Source organism: Sebastes fasciatus, chromosome 10 (assembly GCF_043250625.1).
Source record: "Sebastes fasciatus isolate fSebFas1 chromosome 10, fSebFas1.pri, whole genome shotgun sequence".
Taxonomy (NCBI): domain Eukaryota; kingdom Metazoa; phylum Chordata; class Actinopteri; order Perciformes; family Sebastidae; genus Sebastes; species Sebastes fasciatus.
In genome coordinates, this window is record NC_133804.1 from 25,059,000 (window position 1) to 25,078,705 (window position 19,706).

Genomic DNA, 19,706 nt, shown 5'->3' on the forward strand with positions numbered 1-19,706 from the left:
GAAGAACTTGAAACATTTCACTTTTATTACATTTTAATGACATACTATGACTTTTTTTCAACATACTACTGTATACTATGACTTTTTTTTTTACTTTTTTCGACATACTATACTGTGACTTTTTTTATGACTTTTTTCGACATACTATACTGTGACTTTTTTTCAACGTACTATACTATGACGTTTTTATGACTTTTTTCGACACACTATACTGTGACTTTTTATGCGTTTTTCGACATACTATACTATGACTTCTTTTATTATATTTTTCGTCATACTATATTATGATTTTTTCATGACACGCTCTACTATTACAGGGAAAAAGACACGTCCCTATCTACATCAACAGGACTACGATGGAGCGAGTCAGCAGCTTCAAGTTCCTTTGGGTTCACATCAGCAAGGACCTGACCTGGACTCACCACACAGACACGATCACTAGTACAACAGCTCTTCTTCCTCTGCAGGCTGATGAGGTTGAACATGGACTCTCTGCAACTTCTACTTGTGCACTATTGAGAGTATCCTGACCTGCTGCATCACCACCTAGTATGGCAGGCAGTTCCACCGCCCTCAACCTTAAGGCATCGCCGAGGAGGCTGAAAACTGCTCAACACATCACCAGGGTGAAGCTGCCATCCATGGATGAAGTGTACACCCAGCGAGGTCAAAGGAAGGCCAACAGATTTATCAGGGACCCCAATCACCCCAGCCTCAAACTGTTCTGCCTACTTTCGTCCAGAAGACAGTACAGCACATCCGGATTTGCACCACCAGGCTCAGGGACAGCTTCATCCCACAGGCCATAAGACTTATGAACCCCTGAGCCCTTAAGCTTATCACTTTGACACTGTCACTTTAAATTGTCATTTTACCTTTATATTATATTTTTACTTGCCGTTTTACAAACCGGTAACACTTTAGTATATATTGGATATATATATATATATTAGATTTGAATTTTGCACCATTTTGTGTCTTAGTTTCCTTTTATTACTTGAGTATTGTTTCTTATTGTGCTAACAAAAGCTTCTCTGTAATTGTTGTGGATATAATATTAAAGAACTTGTAACATCTGACTTTTTTTTGAGTTTTTATAACATCTGATGTGACTTTTTGGTGATTTATGCTATAAAAACTCATGGTATAATTTGTCAAAAAAGTCATAGTATAGTATGTCGGAAAAGTCAAATTATAATATGTTGAAAAAAGGTCAATAAAGTCATAGTAGAGTTTGTCGAAAAAAGTGATACAAATTTCATAGTATAGCTTTTGAAAAAAGTCAAAGTATAGTTTGATGAAAAAAGTAATGAAAAAGTCATAGTATGCCAAAAGATCCCCCTAAATTTGACACACTTAAGGATTCTTGCATATACCCTGAAACCAGTATTAAAAGGAGGGATTTATTCCAAAAATTGATGTGGTCATGAGCTACATAGATGCAGAAATGATAAATTAAGCTTTAGGAAAACAAAAGGAGAAGTGAAGGGGTGAAAGGAGATATTTCTTTGAAATAATTTTGAGAGAGAAGAGGAAGAAGATGCAGTATGGGAGAGGCCCAGTGTGATGAGCCGTCTACGAGCAGCAATCCTCAGCCTGTGACAGAGGAAGCGAAGGTGTTCTGGCTTGAGTGACAGGAAGTGATTCAACCTGCTGACGTACACCCACCTGACTGCCCAGTTTCATAGCAGCACAGAGCAAGAATAATGAAACGTAGCCAGAAAAGAAAGAGGACATGGAAGATGAAGAAGCACAGTTGGTTCTTATCAGAACTCCACTGCATTATGTTAAGAGAAAACATTGCAAAGCCTTTTTAACTTTGAGCCCAGAGAGTGAATTATAAAAAAAAAAAAAAAAATCAACCAAACAGAATAATTCATCATATTAGAGAGAATTGAGCAAAGCAGCATTGGATATTAACAAGGCCACTGAGACAACCAGCCCAGCCACAGGCTATCTGCCTACAACAAACTTCCAATTCCAACTGTAGACAGAACTGAACCGACACTTTACAGTTAGAAATATGCAACCCACTGAGCACATAGAGAGTGTTTGAGTAAGGCATTAAAAATAATTTCAAATATGATCAAGGCCATGAAAAAAGACATTGTAGGCCAATTGAATATTAGAAAACAGGCTTGGTGTTTTATTACCTTCACTTCTCCCTGAATAATTCAGTGGTGAATCGGAGAGGAATTTATAGCAAGTCATGCGCCTGTTGATAGTCAATAAATAAATTAGTGCACACATCTCTCAATTTCCTCATTATTTCTTTCTTTGCCTCAGTTTAACTTTCATTAATTTGTGAATGCCAGGATCAGAAAACACGATATTTTTGTCTTTTTAATTTGACTTGGTCGAGAGATATTGCAGATTACATGTTGAATCCCGGCCAATTATAACTTCCCGTCTTTCACAACTTGTGCAGGTAATTAGTAAGAAACAACTTCACTGTTCCATGCGACAACAACAACAACAATATTCCTCTTTTGCTTCACTATTTCAACAAAATATTTCATAGAAGTCATCAAACTAGCCAAAAGAAAGCAAAAAAAAATGTGGAACACAAGACATTTTGTTGGGATGTCTGGAAGCATCCCACAACCTGCCTCGTTTGTCTTTTGGCTTTGACATACTACACTGGATAAAATAAGCAACTGTTAGTTTTGTAGTGTAGGGCCATATAAAAATGCTTATAAAATGTAGTCTGATCTCTGCATTATATCATATTTAAAGCTGCTCACATATCAACAATGCTACAACAGTATGCGTAATATGAAAGCAGTATTTGTAGTAATAAATCCACAGAGAATTATTACCCAATTGGTCAGTTTTTTTTCCTGCTGTATGGAGCATTTTAGCATCTTTCAGCTCATTGTTTTTAGTTCTGCAACTTTACTGTTTTGGTTTTGGTCTCAGCTCAAAGCCCTGATAAACCTACTGTACAATATCTGTCAAGCATCAAACAACAGGCAAACAAGGTATTTTAGCGGTGCGGTAGCGGTAGCGAGTGGTGCATGCATCTAAACAGAGCTAAAAGGACGTAAATTGCTAGAAATAAGATGCCAAATAAATGCCAATATAAACTGCTGGAAGTGTAAATAGGCAACTGTTCACCATGTCAATTTTATATGGTTATTATATGCCAATGTTGTGTTTTAAGCTTGTTTTGCTACCCCCATGTGACCAAAAGAAATCATTTAATGCAGGTTTGTCAGCAGAAGTTTTCTTACTTCTTTATTTGTCCCTGGGGAAATTTGGACATAAAGGCTACCACATAAAACAAACACATTTTGTCTTTTAATTACACTCCTTTCTGTCTGGGTTTTATCATTTACATGTGTAAATAAACTGTTGTAGAGTCCTTAAGGGTGCAAATTACAAAAGATTTAGCAGAAATGTTATTCAAGTCACATACTGCAGAAAATAAGAGTTCTCTACTTCTTGTCTGGAAGATATGTGAGCTTTAATAAAAGTTAACTACCATATGGGGCTTGAAATGGCTGATGTGAAACCGCTCATTACCCATTTCTGCCCTCTGGACAAAAACATGCAGTATAGACAGATGGCATATCTAATGTTATGTGAATCCAGATCATTGTAAAGACAAAGACATGCAGATGAACATAATTGTGCAGTGAATCCACTGGAGCAGCAGGTAAAGCTAGAGGCACGGAATAAAGTAGCTTAATGTTAGAAAAGTGAGTATGTGCTGTGAGGTAGCTGGTTCAAATCCCAGCAAGTAAATGTGTGGGAAGCAGAAGGAGACTCGCATTCATTTCCCATACTCTATATACACTATATGTTTGAGCGAGCCGCCTTAAGCCTTGTAGCAGCTGCTTTCTGAAAAACCAGATTCGTTTGAAACACAAGCGCTGGTATGAGCTTTGATGTTTGATATGACACGATCTTTGTCATTTTAAAGCTCCTGGCTCGGAGCAGCAGGCGGGTCTGTGGCACACGGGAGAAAAGATCTGTGGGGATTTGGCTGCGGATGACAGGGAAATACTGCCACCTCCAAATCTGTGTGTCTGATCATATGTGTGTGTCTGTCTGAGGTACAGGGCCTGTTTAACAGTGTCAAGATATTGCCCTAGGCAATTTTTTAAAGCCAGGGGTGAAATCCTCAAAGGTCTTGACCAACGGTCCAGAATACAAATATATTCAGTTTTCCATCACACAAGACAGAGAAAAGCTGAAAATCCTCACAACTGAGAACTTTGAACCAGGTAACTTTTTGCATTTATGCTTGAAAATGACTAACAATTAATCGATTATTTTTACACAACACTCGCTAGACACCTACAACTATCCTTACAAAGAAGGGACTTATCTCAAGATTAACTAGGGACGCACTAATACCAATACTGGATCGGATATCTAGCCGATACTGACTCATGTAGCTGGATCGAGTATCGGTGACAATGGAGCCGATACTCAACTCAATTCAATTCTATGTCTATATACTATATAAACAAATTTTAATTCCTGTTTAAATCATTTTAAATTCCTGTTTTGACCAATATGTTGCTGCATGAACAAGGTTTCCACTTGAATTGTATTCCTGTTCATTTACAAGATGTTTTACCAAGTTGCAGTGTACAATTTATAAGTAATCTATAAAGTTATCTATGGATTTATTGTCACATTTTGTTTTACAAAGTTAGGAAAGCAACGTTTAAGTCAAGCCTGAATAATCCCAGTCACGTCCACACAGTGAGGCATACAGTTTTAAACACTGTTATTGGATATGATACATTTGAGTCCAGACAAATTAAACTCACTGGCTTGATAGATGTGCTACAATCAAAGGTCAAACGTAGAGTCAAAATTAGTATATCAATCAATTAGTCAAAATGGTGAACGTTTGCTAGTTTCAGCTCCTCAAATGTGAAGATTTACTGCTTTTCTTTGTCTAATATGATTGTAAATTGAATATCTTTGGGTTGTTGATGGTTTCTTGGATAAAAACAATTAAATATGCATTTTAACTATTTTCTGACATATTATAGACAAAATATATATACAGTATAATCGTTAGGTGCAGCCATACACACAAGTCTTCATGACATTATACTGTACTTCAATCAAAATGCAAGTAAGTATTAGGAAGGTTAACCATTTTTAAGACTCGAGAGTTGCTTTGATTAGTCTCTGGACACAACATAAAATGTGTCTCAACCTCTAAATGCTTTTGCATCAAACTAGTTATAGCCTGTCAGGTAGACTTATCCACGACTAAAAGGTCATAAATTTGTTTCCATCAGCCACCTGAAGCTGGACACTGAGCTCCTACCTGCTGACAAGTCTATCTGGATACAAGTGTCAGCTAAATGCCTAAAATGTAAATTAAAATGTCAGCTAAATGCCAAAAAATGGTAACAGAAAAATGATTCTTCTCCAACGCGAGACGAGTTCGGTGAAATGTGCTGCATGCAACGGACAAACAGGATTTAGAAACATTCAAATAGTAGTAACAATGCTTTGTTTTCTCTGTGTATTCGTTTTTAAAGCTCATTGTAAGACATTACTGTTTCATTAGATACAGTAAGTCAACGTGCAGAGAGACAAGAAAGATCAGAAACTGAGTGGGAGGCAAAGAGCAGCATCCACATTATTAATAAGAAGGATTAAATCCCAGGACGTCTCATTTACTAGATATCTATTCCTGAGAACCACCAGGATTGCTCTCTCAAGTCTCGACACCTTTCATATCTCCAAAATAGGATGCAACTTCACAAATCTGTAAAATATTTCAAGCTGATGTTCTGTGTGTTCAAAAGCTTTTGTGTAATATAATTCAAAATAAATATATTTGATGTATTCTCTGTCACTGCTTTCACAGCAGCTGCAAAAACCGAAATACTTTTTTAACATGTCTGTGCTGCATTTTCTGTATTTAGATCCAAAATCAAAGTGTCGTGTTCACACTGCATAATGACCTCAGCTGAGGGCTCCTAAAAGCTCGCTGAATTTTTCATGCTGAAGATATGAGTGCACAATAAAATCTAAATGTCTAATGTGCCAACGTTTATTTTTGGCCGACATTTATTTATTCAAAAGAGATGGCTTGAGGTCTTGTGTTAACAGCTAGACATGCATTTAGTATATTATCTTATAAAAAAGCAACATGCCAAGTTCATCATTAAACTACTGACTAGAACAAAGAAGAAGGTATTAACAGAATCCCACGACAAATACAAATGTATTTATAGACAGCATCTTAAATATTTAAGGATTTATTCTGGTTATCCTCGATTGTAGGAACCCTAATAGTTCCACACGGTATAATTAGTGAGAGGGACAAAGTTATCAAGCTGAGATGTTTGAATAATTATGTAAAGTGGTAGGGAACACATTCTCCCCCCCCCCCCTTTAACTGGGTCAACTTATGTTCCTCTTTTCCAATAAAGCTCCAATTCTAAATATGTTGACATAATACACATTTACATGTTAATTTAAAGCTAGGGCCAACTCTTTTCCAATGAAAGTAGCTTGCAGCACTAGCTCTGAAAGTCCCTCAGTAGTGATAAATTCGCCAAGTCAACAAAACTGACAGTCTGCCTCTTCAGGCCTCCCTCCAAAGCCACTCTCCCAAAATTATAATTTTTAAAATAGACATATTATAATTAATGTAAACAACGAACATGGCTATTGTAAGCACTCACAGCTGTCAAGCCAGCAGCTTGTGGAAGACTTCGGTGACACGTAATGAGTGCATGGGCAGAGTACAGGTAGGGAGGCAGCCAGGTAGGTAGGTAGGTAGGCCGAATATTGGGCCGAATGAAATGATTGGACGGGCTTATTACAGGCTTATTACAGTCCTGCGACAGCCACAGATAACTGATTTTTTTTATTTTTTTTGTCAGAGCATTTGATTTATTGATTGCTGTCAGGGTGTAATTAGAAATTCAACAAATATAACAAACAATGTTTTGAAGAAGATTACCAACTTTAGCTTTAAACCTGCAATAAGTTATTTTTTTGGTCACTTGGAGCAGCGGAAACAAGTTACAAACACAAAATGAACACATCACCTTTAAAGGTGCCCTGAGGTTGATTTAATGTTAATTCAATCATATTATTCAATATAATATAATATAATATAATATAATTAATTAATTAATTAACTATGTTTGGTAATTACTAATTCTTTTTGATAGCCATTTTAATGCCTTTTTGAGCTACTGCACAAACATAATTGTTGTGTACCATAATTAATAATACATATTGATAATGTATTAATATTCACTTTATTGATCCTAATAATTATGTTTAATATTTGATCATAACCAGACACGGTCATACCCTTGTCCCTAACACAAGATAATCAGTAAAGTCTGTGGCTTACCTGAAGGTGTGGGACATCTGGCCTGGTCAGCTTTGCTGGGGGCTTTCCCAGAGGAGGATGGAGCGGCGGGGGGCTTCTCAAACAGTTTGTCCTCCATGTTTGCCCTCTTGACGTAAACACACGACTTCCCCAGCAGCACAATACTGTTCAACACTTTGAGTGTAACCAGCCTAAAGAGGGAGAAGGCTGCCGATTAGAGAGCTGCTGAGTGGAAGAAGTATTTGGTAGATCAAACACCCACACAATGAATTAAAAACTCTTTGCATATTTTTTCCAGAACTACTTTGGAGTTTTAGCAGTCTTCTACGGTTGAAACTAACTTCGCTGGATGAATAAAAAAACATGACAAAGCATTCTCGGCTCTGATGTACACTAATGTTTGTCTATTTGTTGATGCCAGCTTTAATTTGTGAAATAAAAATAATTACAGAATATTGTTTAAACATTTCACATTTCCATTGCCTGTTATTGCTTCTAGCAGCCAATGAATTAAAAGAGCAATTTGAGCTTTTTTCTAGTTTGGTTGATGGATTCAGCACCAAGATGAACTGCAGATTTTGGAATATTTTATGAAGATTTATGAATAAGCCTATTCCATCTGTCTTGCTGTTACTCAGTGCTGCGATGTAGCAGAGTTATTACAGTGCAGCCTCAGTCATAATGAATATCTTGCACCATCTGGTTTCGATCGCCACTGTTCACATCCCACAACTGACACCAGGATGTTGATGTGTACCATCCTTCCTTGTCTCTGGGCTTTGCTATAAGGCCCAACCTCTGACACTGTGATATGAGAGAGACAGACACATTTGGGTCTGTGGACCACTGCTCGCTGTGACAGGGTGTTTCGGACCGAGAGTGTGTCGGCACGGCTGAGTCTTTGCCAAGGCACGGCGGTCTGTTGGAGCCAGAGTTATTTTTAAATCAGGGGGTGGGGAAGGCCAGAGATGGCACTAGAGATGACAACATTGTATTCTTCACCCTGAGGGAAACTCTTCAGTGGTACGAGCCCAATAGGATCCGGCAAATGAGAGTGAGCGAGGCAATCAGCAGCTCAGCACAGGGAGAACATGAGGGCACAGTGTTAATACTTATGTAACTGTGTGTGTCTATTACAGTGCCTGCATGTGTGACTCTGCATGCATGTCTGTATGCAGCACACGACAGTCTGTGTGCATATTCAACACACTATAGCTGAACTAAACATTTAAATAGTCACTGATATATGACTAAATGATTGGGATGAGGGTTTCTGGACAATATTTGTCATTGTTTTGTGTTGTTAATTGATTTCCAATAATAAATATACATACATTTGCGATAAGTAAGCATATTTGCCCACTCCTATGTTGATAAGAATATCAAACACTTGACATTTTGAACAGATAGAAAATGTGTGATTAAAAAAAATTTGAATCGATCGTAATATCAGTAATATTTAATTCAGTATAACTTTAATAGACTTACCCGAGATAACAGAGGAACACACATGTGTATGACAGAGCTCCCTGCACCTTCACCGAACTCATTACCACTCGGATGAGCTGTTAAAACATTAAAAAGCAGAATAAATGCACATTCTGACTTTGGAAATATAATATAAACTAAAGAAATGGAACCAGTCATGCAGCTAGTACAAGTTTGTGGGATGTTCTGGTTAATGTTTATATGCCGATGACTAACTCTCTACTGGTATTTAGTGATGAATAGCAACAGCCTTTCTTACCAGAACAGCTAAAGGCAGAGGGATGAAGCCCATCCTGCGAGCCACTGAGTCACTGTAGTCGGTATAAGCCTACACAGTGACAGAGGAGCACACGTTACAGCACTGGACAAAACTGCATTGATTAGCTGCGTAGGCTGAGTGCTGTTTATGTAAGTTTAATGAGACGGTTGCTTACGTTCTTCTGTCGACTGCTGACGAGATCGAAGGCCAAACTGGCTCTGTATTCACTGTACACCTGGGAAAGAGACGAGAACAATAATGGAGTATGGGAGCAAACAAGTCTTAATTAGTAAACGGACCACCTGCAGAACTAAATTATACACATACTGTGTGTGACAAGTCGTTAGTTGGTGAATGAGACTATTTTAGAAATAATGAACATCAGATTTGGTCCTTACATCTGCAGTGATGTCGTTGAACTTGGTGATGAAAGCATGTTTAATGACATCAACAGCAATTTCTGAGGTCACGACCATAAAGACATCAGGGAACAACACCCACAGGTGATCTGAGGGGAGAAAAATGGCACAAGAAACTTTACTGTATGTGTTATATGCAAATCATTTTAAAATCAAATTTATGAGAGTGAACATGCTCATCAAATCTTCCCTGGATGCTGTCTACATTTGCCCACATCATACATATATTCTGATCTAAGATTCAATATGGTGACACTTAAGTTCTAATCCTCAAGTTTTGCTAATATTAGAGAAATGGTAGAGGAAGCTAATGTTGCTAATGTTAGAGAAAAAAGAGTCACAAGAGTTGTACAAGATTTAAAGCTGTATTAATATATTTTTGGTCACTACAATTACAATTACCGCCTTGTGGTTGTTTGCCTCCGCCACCAAGTCAAGTCGCAGTCTACATCCATGTCTGTCCAAAATGTCATCAATTCATCGTTTTATGTTGTTTGACATTTGTAAATTTGAGTTCCTGAGATATTGTGTTCACGGACAGACAACCCGAAAACATAGTGCCTCCAGTCATGGCTGTAGCCGGCGCAGAAGCATAAAATCAACACTGATCAGTATAAAGTTGTAACATGTTAGCAAACACTTCACGCATCCAGCAGAAAAAGCAACCCTAGCATTCATTTGGAGTCATGTTTCTGTCCACCTCACTCTCCTTTTAGCTCTGTTTTTACTCCCCACAAACTACTGAGGGAAATATCTGGCTGTGAGACTGAACCAATACCAAAACAATGAGCTGAAAGACGACATTATATACACAGCGCTGAGGGGAACAGTAGAATCGGGTGACAACGCTGTCAGGTCACCACTACGAGCAAACCACCATTCACATATGTCACTTGATCCAACACAAATACATTGATTTGTGAAGCTTTAATGCAATAATCTCAAAGATTCTAATTAAAGTAAATGTCTGTTAAGTCACTACGTATCACCGAATGAGGTAACACAATGGTGACTGAGTCTATGGCCGACTGGTGAAAGCCTTTGCATTTGCATTATTACAAACTGGGCGTCTGTGGCGACATTCCCGGGAAAAAAATCACAAGCAGCGATCTCTGGGAAATGAGATCCAAAAACACACCTACAATTACGGCTTATCGCAGTAGGTGCTGCCAAAGAGGACAAAATATAGATCTTCGAAATTGTAACTGTTAATAGAAGTACACCCACCATTCAATGCATGAGTTTGCAAATGCTATGAACACATATTTCTGTACCAGCACAATCCCTATGCAGTCTGCACAATATATGACCCAGTGGATTATGGCAACAAAAAAAACAAAACAATGATTGATAAACTAATATTTAGCTACAGGTTGCCTTACTTGTATACATTTCTTAAATACTTAATGAGCAACACGGCTCTAGCTCTCATTTCATCAAAAAGTGTTTAGCAGGTAATTAGCTGAGAGCAGGTGCTTTGGTTCTGTATAATGTAAACAAAGAAGTGCAGGCACCACTAATGCACCCCGGAAGATAAGTAAATTACTGGCGACTTGCTTTGTATACCTCTTTAGCAACAGAAGGCTGTAGCTCTGCCAGTATTAGCACATCAGTGTTATGATTCCAGCTGACAGGCCACGTCTGTCATCTACTGTGTGTTCTGGCTTTGAGACTGACAGGAGGAGCTGAGTGTTTTCAGACGGCTGTCACACACACAAACACCCAGCTCTCAGCGTTCACTCTGCTCCGTCTCATTCACTGAGAGAAAGATCCCCAAGGTGTTGCAGTGGCTCCATCAAAAAACAAAATGGCAGCAAAGAAGCTGCTCAGCATATTCTTCTGAATTTCTACCATGACAGGCACTGACCAGTCTCTCGTTTACAGACATGCCCACGTTATGATAACCATATGCAGTTTTGGGCAAAAAACGTGTTTTTTTTAATGCAGTATAAATGTGTTATTTTCATATATATAATTTAATATATCTGAATACTGGGGTCCCTAAACAGTCTTGTAAATTACATAAATTGGTTATCACTGGAAAGCTGAGATTCTTGTGGGTCCAATGAGCCCAATTGTATTCATGTGTGATGATGTTAGTCCCCATAGGAGCCATTTCATTGTATTGAGACCATTTTTTTAAAAACGTGACCTCACTGTATAAAATGACCTGTGGTGACCTCTAGGATAATCACAGCCTCATGAAACTTTACAATCACAAATTAAAGATCTAGGGCATTCAGAGGATGGATGGCTTTCCTAGGTAGATTGACAATTGAATTAATTAATTCATGTTTAATTCCGATTTATGACCACTATGAACAACTTGACACATAGGGCTGAACTTTTCAAATGAATCTCAAGGTTTCCAGCTTTCAGGATTTGGCGGCATCTAGTGGCGTGGTTGCAGATTGCAACCAACTGAGTAACCCTTCGCTCACTCCTCCCTTTCCAAGACTGCGTTAATGTGAGCCGCCGCGTGCAAAACCGTGCTAACGCTGTCCGCTCAGAGGCCATCCTTCCCATAAAAGCAACGGAAGTCAGACGCTTGCTGGCGGTACCATGGTTTCACAAGCATATCGGAGAACAATGGTGGTAAAAGGCTCTCTCTAGAGCCAGTGTTTGGTTTGTTCATTCTGGGCTACTGTAGAAACATGACGGAGCAACATGGCGGACCTATGTAGAAATGAAGGGCTCATTCTAAGCTAACAAAAACACAACGATTCTTAGTTTCAGGTGATTATACACTAAAGAAAACATAATATTATTATATTATATTATATTCCACTTCTGCTGATAGATCCCACAAAGTGTTACACACTCTTTCTTTAATTAAAGTGCAGTTTGGGGAAGAACAGATGATTACCTAGGTTCCATGAGAACTGCTCCATGTTCCTGAGACAGACGATGAGGAGGAGAACATAGCTGGTGAACCGCTCCTTGATATCTGCAGGATAAAATAAACACATTCGGTTAAGAGACACCAACATTTAAGACACAACTGCAGTAACGCTGCGTTCAGCCACATTTGGTATCCTCGTACTGTTGTGAGGTGTTTAAACAGGCGGTGTTAAAGAAGATGTGAAAGAAGGTTTTAAATGAGATGTGTCAGTTTCACTGTGCAGTGCTTTGCTAAAAAAGGTGCTATGAAAAAAGTCTCAAATAAGTCCCTGTTACATACAGTAGCAGCTTATCATAGTCACAAGGCTTTTAGTCTGATCACAGCATTGCATGCTATAAACATTCATCTACTAGAATTTAAAGACACGGATGTAAATGTTTCGCATGCCATCATCTATGCTAGTTAGGACCACGCTCAGCTGCATAAACAGGAAATCTTACATGATGTGAGTGAACAGCGAGAGAAAGCGACAGATAAAAACATGCTGCCTCTGGGAATGAAAATGAAAAGTGCATAATACATTTAATATCTCTGTATTATGACCATCAATAGATAGATTCATAAAAGGCTTGTATATAAATAAGAGAAATTAACCATTTTACTTAGATTGTTCCTTGTTTTGAATGTTTTTTCAGTTCAGTTTGATGCTTAACATTTTACTATAAATCATTCAATCATGTGAATAAATGTCCATCATACATCTATCCAAAATAAACTGACAAACAGCGTATGTTTCGTGTACATGATTAGCTTGATGTTGATTGATGTTTTTGGTTCTCTTGCTCTTTTCAATACTTAAAATCGTGTATTAAATGTGTGATTTTTGATAGGAAATTTAATATCTTACCACTGTTTGACATTTGAAACAAGTTGTTCTTCTCAAATTTCTTGAACACACTTCCTTTGATCTCCACAAACTGTGATTAAGAGAACAGAAGAACAGAGAAAGAAATGTTAGCAGTATTCACGATCCAGAAATTACAAAACAAACTATCATGTTGCAGCTGCAACATTAACGCGTCAGTTTAATCTTTCTGGGAAACATCTGCATATAAATGATTTAAGTGCAATGTAGGATGTGTGCATATATTTTGTTTGTGAAAGAGTGCAGCTGCTTAAACAATCACATCAGGCAGATTGTTGTGTACTACAATATTTTATAAGCCAGTGTTCGTGTGTGTGCACTGACGTTGTTGGACATCATGATGGTGAGCAGAGACTTGTTGTGTGAGTTGAAAGCGACGTTGAGGGTGGAGGCTTGAACCATGATGAGGATGCTATGGAGGACTGAGGAAAAGCCATTAAGGAAAACAACTGATTTCAAAAGCATTTCAGCATTGAATACCACTTCATTCAAACTTAATTCAAAGTATGCATCTTAATAGTCAGACAGACCACCTTCTAACAACAGACATGGACTTCTTTTGACATATCCTCAAGCAAGACCCTCTGCCCTGCTCATTCACTGAAGGTCACTCTGTATTATATAATGACAGCATCAGCTAAATGCTCAGAATGTGCAGTACAGGTAATTTATCCATACAACAATCAATATAGAAAGATCAATCAAACATCAAATGAACGAATGAGAGCCTTAATGTAAGCTCAAGAAAACAATATATACAAATACACTACATGCACACAACTGAGCTGGTTCAGGTCCCTTTGACCGGCCCAAAGTAAAAAATTAATCAATTTCTGCCTTTTAGTTCTTGTCTGTCTCGTTGGAGGAAAATCAAAACAAATTGCATTCTGGTGTCTGTCGGCCAAGTGATGCAGCACTTAAAAGGCTTCATCTATCTTTTTCAGTGATCACACACCGCTCACAAAAAATAGTTAGTTATGGGCATTTCATGAGACTGTGACTGCGTGTCATCTGCCAGTATCAATCACAAAATTCAAATTGACACCCATATTTCTGCTGTGAATGTTAACAAGAAGGATACAGACATAAAAGACGGCCATGAGGAAGTGAGGAATAACTCCTATACTGTCTCTCTTCCGTTCTTTGGGTTCAGTGGCCGTCCAGTAGAGAGCGTCCAGGATGTCTTGACCGAAGGAGGAGAAGAGCCGGTCAGCCACCTGACAGAGGAAAGACCGATAAGATCAAAACGTATTAATAATGGCAGACGATTGGTTAATTTCCTCTTATCTATTATTTTTTTGGGTGGTTGGTTTTTGTTTTGTTCTCTTTTGAGATAATAACACACCCTTTCATTTACATGATATGCAATTATCTGTTGGCTGTCTATCATTAGTCATATCAAGCTGAGCTAAATCAGTCTTCATAATAACAAATATCACATATCAAATAAAAGTGGACTCCAATGACATCAAATGTGCAGTCTGACATGTATTTTTACTTTTGCCTTTTTGCCACATTGAGAATTTTCTACAAATTCTGTCAGTTTTTTTTAAAAACTTGTGAATCAGACAAAGTGGAAACGTTTTTTGAAGACCTAACATTGATACAGTACAACGGGTGATCATTCTGTAACTTAATTGGATAGTTTAAGGTGTTTTGAAGTGGGGTTGTATGAGGTACTTATCCATAGTCAGTGTATTACCTACAGTAGATGATGGTCGGCACATCCCCAGTTTGGAGAAGCAGACAGAGGTTACCGCGGGGAAGCAAAGCAATGTACAATGTACTTATTGTTGTTTTTTTTCCCAATGGAGTCTGGTTGCTGTGGCGAGAGCATAGATAACGACTTCAGTTACCTGTCGGAAACATAGACTGTATAGCTGTCTCTCGGCAAGGTAAACCGGCAAAAATATTCTAAATATAGCGTAAACTTATACTGATATTGATTTCTTTTAGGTGGCTAAAATAAGTTTTGCTGCCACCCCCGTCCACAGCAGTACATTGCTTTGCTTCCTCGCAATAACTCCTGTCTGCTTCTCCTCCAAACTGAAGATTACTGTAGCTAATGCACTGACTTCAGTACTGGATAAGTAACTCATACAACCGCATTTCAAAACACCCAAACTATCCATTTAAGAACAACAATTTGACCAATGCAGCATTCATGTCAGGTGGAAGAAATCTGCAGCAATGCACTAAGCCTATCTGTGAGTGTATAAAAAGTGAGGTACCTCCAACATGTTGTAGATGATGTATAGTTTGATGACAGACTGTCCTCTGATCAGGTGGTACATCATGGAGTAATCGACATAATGCATCATGGAGAAGCACAGCACCATGATCAGAGCCTTCAGCACGTCGCATACCTGCGCTGGTTGCAGCAGCCGAGACCCACTGATCACACACACACACACACACACACAAAACACACAGAGAGATCAACTTATAGCTTCTGTATTGAATAGAGAAACACATTTAAACAACATTTCAGAACATGCTCGTGTATTTGAACACATACTTGCATGCTATAGCCATATAAGTAGTGTATATGCTTAATATGTACACACAATAACCTGTCATTATATTACCTGAGTGAACCATAAGATGTGTTTGTACCCACTCGTAATGTATGGGTTTTTACCGAGTAAAAGTATGACCATGACTGCAACATTACTGACTACTGCTGGTTATGGAGGCTCTGAATGATCTCTGCTATTAAGACCATGCGAGGACACAGATGGTCAACACATACAGGGATAAAAAAAATAATACAAATAATAATTAATTTCTGTTCAAAATGAGATATCGATAACACAAAAACACAATATAAAATATGAAAGTTAGTATCTGCTTTATACGAAACGTTATCTCATTCATAACATTTATCTCCTTTTAATATGTTTTTGTGCCTCTGCTCTTATAGAGATTAAATCTTCCCATCTCCCAAAAAGATTGCAGCACACCACCATGTGTTTGAGCATTTATTATTATGGAAATATTTCAATTTTGTAACCAAAATGGGTGCAGCATTGTGCACAGAAATGTGTAAAATGGTGTTGGGTGAGCAAAATAAATGGAATAAAACGCACGCTAAGCTGTAACATACTGCAAAAACAGCGAAGCATGTCTTTTAATGGATAATAAATAATGTGTTTAAAACATGGCCAGCTTTCATAATTAATAGCAATGGTTGGCAGTGGCAGCTTGAGAGCATGTTAAGAGGAGGGCTGACAAATCCATAGGACCCGGTTATTTAGTATTTACTATGACAGGGATAACCGGGAAGAGCCAGAGCGAGAGCTTAACTCTGAGACATCCTGCATATTTTACATGTCAGCTGTGTGACTGGACTGTGTGTCCACAACCGCCACTAACTACAGCAAGAATAATATGTTTCATCCACTCACCACGCAGGCTTCTTACGGACCAGAAATCACAATTTCTTATGGTTTTCATACAGAAAATGTACCTTCTACCTGCTCATATGATGGTTAAAACAGCGTTTTGCTGTTGGCTGTTTATTGCCACAAAAACTACAGTATCATTTATCACGTTAACAGCCATCTCTGTTTAATATTGCACAAGTTGAATCCTGTCCCATAGGTAACAACTCCACTAAATCATTATAAACCACACAGACTAATACTTGACTAACTCACTAGAGCACAAGACATGGCAGGACAACAATGAGCTACTCTAACAGCCATCATTACCTTAATTTACTTTAGCGGCTGTTGATTGGTTTTGCATCACAACAACGGGGCTACTCTTCCTCACCCCGTTTGACTTTTTTTAAAACATGAGAAAAAAAAATTAAATCACGTTTTAAGATGGAAGGAAAGGGGGGTTGCTGGAGGGTGTGGAGCTATTTTAGGAGCCGACTCCTCACTGAGAGAGAGGAGAAAATGGCCCGAGTTTGAGAAGATGTGTAAATGAGCTTAATCAAGTGTCTTCTGAATTGTGTGCAGCTGTGAGGACAACAGGATGAGATGAACATCTGGGCCTTTTTTGTCCAAAGCATAAAAGACAATGATTGCCTTCATAACCAATGAATAGCTGGGGTTTAGTTTGAATACACTGAATTTATTTCCAGGGGTTAAACTGATGAGGTGAACTCACATAAAAGCTATTAAGCCTTTTCTCACATATCAATACACATATGACAAAGGATAAGACTCTGTGCTAACCAATATCAGGAAGGCATCTCTATGATATAGAAGATTTCTCTCATGGTTTGTTTTCCTGAAGCTACAGCTCCACCCAGTGGTCACATCTGTAGTCATTCATGTAAAAGAGGCTCAAAAACAACAACAAAAGCTTGAGGGCTCATGCACATTATCCATTTATGAATTTAATTTTTCCCCACTTGATGTAACGTTTTTTTGTTCAGCATCCAAACAACTAACCAATTAATTGAGAAAATAATCAACAGATTAATCGACAATGAAAATAATCATTATTTGCTGCCCTAGATTAATCAATCATTAAAATAGTTGCTGGTTAATTTTCTGTCAATCTTCTAATCGAATAACAACATTAAACTTCTAAAACAGTAACTTTTGTATTCAGGTGGTTAAGGTGCTGATGCATCTTATCCCCAATGTCTGTGACACACTCCGCTCTCTGGAGGCAAAGCTGCTGGCAGTGTAGCCTGTGCAAAGCAGTCTTCACTATCTCTATTCTACAAGCATCATCCCAAGCAACACACATGTATGTCTCAGTGCAGTCAGCTATGTGCTGCATTCCAAGTAGCCATCACTATGTGCCATTCATACTGTATCAGCCTGACTATCATTAAGACTCTGCACCAGAAAAAGAAGAGAAAGCTTGATTTCTGATACAAAACCTTGTTAGAGAAGCAAACCTGCAGGGAAGGTGAATATGTTTTTACCTTCCCTAACAACAACTGACTTAAAGAAAAATGAGCACCAAACTGCTCCAGAGCAGCCCTCCAGTTTAAGCACGTGCAGCTGCCGTATCACTGACAAGCAACACGGTGATGAGAATGAGCATGCTCTCTCAGCAAACCTTCCCTGGATGAGTTTGAAAAAAACAACAACAACCCAGATAGACGAGGAACCGACATGGCTGCTCTGGCTTGGAGAATGGAAACATGAAGTGAGGTGCCAAGCTGTATATTAACAGACACAATGGAGATGAAGAGAAACCGGTGAATGGATCACGTGGAGGCCAGTTCAGGACAGTGAGGACATTTATAAAACGCTGATAGGCTTCAGGGAGCGTACCTGCTTCTTCTGCAGTAGGGGCATGTGCGCGCCCTGCAGGGGGGAGGAAGGCGAGGGGAGAATCAGACAGAGAGTGGGAGGACAGGTAGTGTCCATCAGGGGGGTTCGAGTATATTTACTGTACTGCTTTTCAGTGGTGGAAGAAGCATTCAGAGCTCAGAGTAAAAGTAGTGATAGCAATGAATACTACAGTGTTAAAATACTCTGTTACAAGTAAAAGTCCTGCATTCAAAATCAAATGAAAGTACAAAAGTATAGTCATCAAAATATACTTAAAGTACCAAAAGTAAAAGTACTTATTATGCAGAATGGCCCATTTCAGAATATTCAATCATTGGATTATAATTATTGATGCATTCATGTGTTCATCATATTAATGTTGCAGCTGGTAAATGTGGAGCTAATTTTGAATTACTTTATAAACTGCTGATTTATATTTTGTATTATTAATCTAGATCTTCATAGTAACTAAAGTTGTCAAATAAATGTAGTAAAGAATTTAAAAAGCACAGCATTTTCCTACAAAATTAGCACCTCAAAATGTTAGTGCAGTATTTGAGTAAATGTAATTAGTTACATTCCACCACTGCTGCTTTTCAATTCCAATATTACATATTTTTGATTTTGTGTGTTCAAAATTAAACAGCTGTCAATAAAAATATGTCTATTTAGCAGAAGACTGGTTAAAGCTACATCAACTATTGTTTTTTTCTCATTTTCCAGATCTGTTGTACAAACCCAAAACTTATCAAGACCTAGAAACAGTATAACATTAATTTCAAGACTTTCTAGACCTGTAGAGTAAAATCTAAGAATTCTTTCATGAAGACAGAAAGTCAGCAACATAATCTTGGTAAAAGGAATACCAGTAATTAGACAAACCTTGGCAGCTGATGTTCAATAGTCCTTTTTCACAGCAGACATTTTGGCTGGTGACATTAAAAACAACTTATTCCCTATAGTTGAACTAGTTCCAGGGAGCTGGTGTTGTGCATGCTGGCTTACTGGGACGCTTGATGCAACTGAGCGTGTCGTTAACCAAATTGGTTTCACCCGAGCTTTCCTGCATTGAGAAGTCAAAATGTCTGCTGTAAAAACTACTATTTTTGCTTCATGTGGAAGAGGAAAACAGATGCTATGTTCAAAACTATACTATGTGTTGCCTGTTTAGAGGGAAATACACAAACAAAAGTCATG

At 38.2% G+C, this 19,706-nt stretch overlaps 1 protein-coding gene across 5 annotated transcripts in view; it reads right to left on the bottom strand.

The window, feature by feature from the left end:
- tapt1a (transmembrane anterior posterior transformation 1a) overlaps positions 1–19,706 on the bottom strand; it is a 30,062-nt gene that overhangs the window by 3,493 nt on the left and 6,863 nt on the right. For 2 of the 5 annotated variants that reach the window (XM_074649128.1, XM_074649131.1), the window contains 11 exons: positions 18,510–18,542; positions 15,495–15,657; positions 14,345–14,480; positions 13,588–13,685; positions 13,246–13,315; positions 12,363–12,443; positions 9,476–9,585; positions 9,253–9,312; positions 9,078–9,146; positions 8,819–8,895; positions 7,352–7,521 (listed from right to left, as the gene is read on the bottom strand). In XM_074649128.1, the coding sequence (XP_074505229.1) occupies positions 7,352–7,521; positions 8,819–8,895; positions 9,078–9,146; positions 9,253–9,312; positions 9,476–9,585; positions 12,363–12,443; positions 13,246–13,315; positions 13,588–13,685; positions 14,345–14,480; positions 15,495–15,657; positions 18,510–18,542 (1,067 nt within the window). Of the gene's footprint in view, positions 1–2,128; positions 2,216–7,351; positions 7,522–8,818; positions 8,896–9,077; positions 9,147–9,252; positions 9,313–9,475; positions 9,586–12,362; positions 12,444–13,245; positions 13,316–13,587; positions 13,686–14,344; positions 14,481–15,494; positions 15,658–18,509; positions 18,543–19,706 lie in introns of those variants that run through there. The other 3 variants (XM_074649129.1, XM_074649132.1, XM_074649130.1) reach the window with 2 other exon arrangements.